Consider the following 1,210-nt stretch of genomic DNA (forward strand, 5'->3'; position numbering starts at 1 on the left):
CTCCGGCTGCGGCCGGCGCTGCGTCGCAGCTGGGCGCCGCCGCGGCAGGATCGCGCGCAGCGTCCTCGCCCGCCGGCTCCGCTCCGCCCGGCCCCGGCCCAGCCGCGCCGGCGCCCGCCGCTGCATGCGCTGCGCCGCCGTTTGCAACCACCTCCGCGGGCGCCGCCCCTGCCTCGCCGCCACCCTCCTCCGGCCCCTCTGCGGCCCCCTCTTTGGTAACCTCAGAGGCCGCCGCCGCAGCCCCCTCGCCCGCCGCAGAGACAGTCTCCTCTTCGGCAGCCGAGGCCGCCGCTGCCGCCGCCTCGGAAGCGGCAGTCGCAGCGGCCGCCGCCGCGGCAGCCGCGGACGCGTCCGGCAGCGGCGCGGGCTTGAAGCCGAGCCGGCTGAGGGCCATGAGGCTGTTGCTGATGTCGCGCGGCGTCGGCACCGTCAGCAGCAGCGGCGCACCGCCGGCCACCGCCGCGGGTGCAGCGGGCGCCCCGGGCGCGCCGTCGCCCGTGCCGCCGCCTGCGGCGGCGCCGCTGCTCTCGGCCTCGCCCGCGGCGGCTGGCTGCGCGGGCGAGGCAGCAGCAGGCTGCCGCGGGCGCCAGAAGCCGCAGAGATGCTGCAGCAGAACGCTGCCCACGCGCTGCAGCAGCTGCGGCGGCACGCCCGCGCCCGCCTGGCTCTCCGACAGCCGCGCGAGCGACCAGAGCACGACCGCGCAGTCGCGGCTCGTGGCCTCCGACACGTGCTTGACAAACTGCTGCAGCAGCACGACCAGCGACGTGTCCTCCGGCCGCATGCGCAGCCGCCCGTACCCCCAGAGCACGTTTGCGAGCCCCCGCGCATTGCACGACGCCAGCATCGGCGTCAGCTGCTGGCCGATCTGCGGCAGCAGCTGCTCGGCGGCTGCGTGGGCGGGGCTGTTGGCGGCGGGGCGCGAGCCGAGGACCTTCGAGAGCCTCGTGATGCAGGCGGTGAGGTGTATGATATCCAATAGGCCCTTATTCGCGCTGTAAATGTCGATGAGGGCCCACACGTTCTCCGCGCTGACGATGTGGTGCGTCAGCTGCTTGGCAGCTGCCTCCTGGTGCACCCAGTCGCCGGACATTCCCAGGTCAGTGCTGCTGCCCGGCGGCGGCCCCAGCGGCGCGCCTGCGCAAGCACCCGCCCCCGCGCCGCGCGCGGCCGCGGCGGCGGCGGCCATGTGCGGCGGCAGGCCGGCGGG

The 1,210-nt window shown here is 76.6% G+C and overlaps 1 protein-coding gene across 1 annotated transcript in view; it reads right to left on the bottom strand.

Annotated features, from left to right (window-relative positions):
- Positions 1–221: 221 nt before the first annotated feature.
- Positions 222–1,210, bottom strand: part of MNEG_15330 (hypothetical protein) — a gene marked incomplete at both ends in the record, with an annotated part of 3,879 nt that continues 2,890 nt past the window's right edge. The window contains 2 exons of the mRNA XM_014036199.1: positions 222–367; positions 448–1,137. Of these exons, the coding sequence (XP_013891653.1) occupies positions 222–367; positions 448–1,137 (836 nt within the window). The remainder of the gene's footprint in view (positions 368–447; positions 1,138–1,210) is intronic.

This window comes from Monoraphidium neglectum (genome assembly GCF_000611645.1).
Source record: "Monoraphidium neglectum strain SAG 48.87 unplaced genomic scaffold scaffold05231, whole genome shotgun sequence".
In the NCBI taxonomy this organism is placed as follows: domain Eukaryota; kingdom Viridiplantae; phylum Chlorophyta; class Chlorophyceae; order Sphaeropleales; family Selenastraceae; genus Monoraphidium; species Monoraphidium neglectum.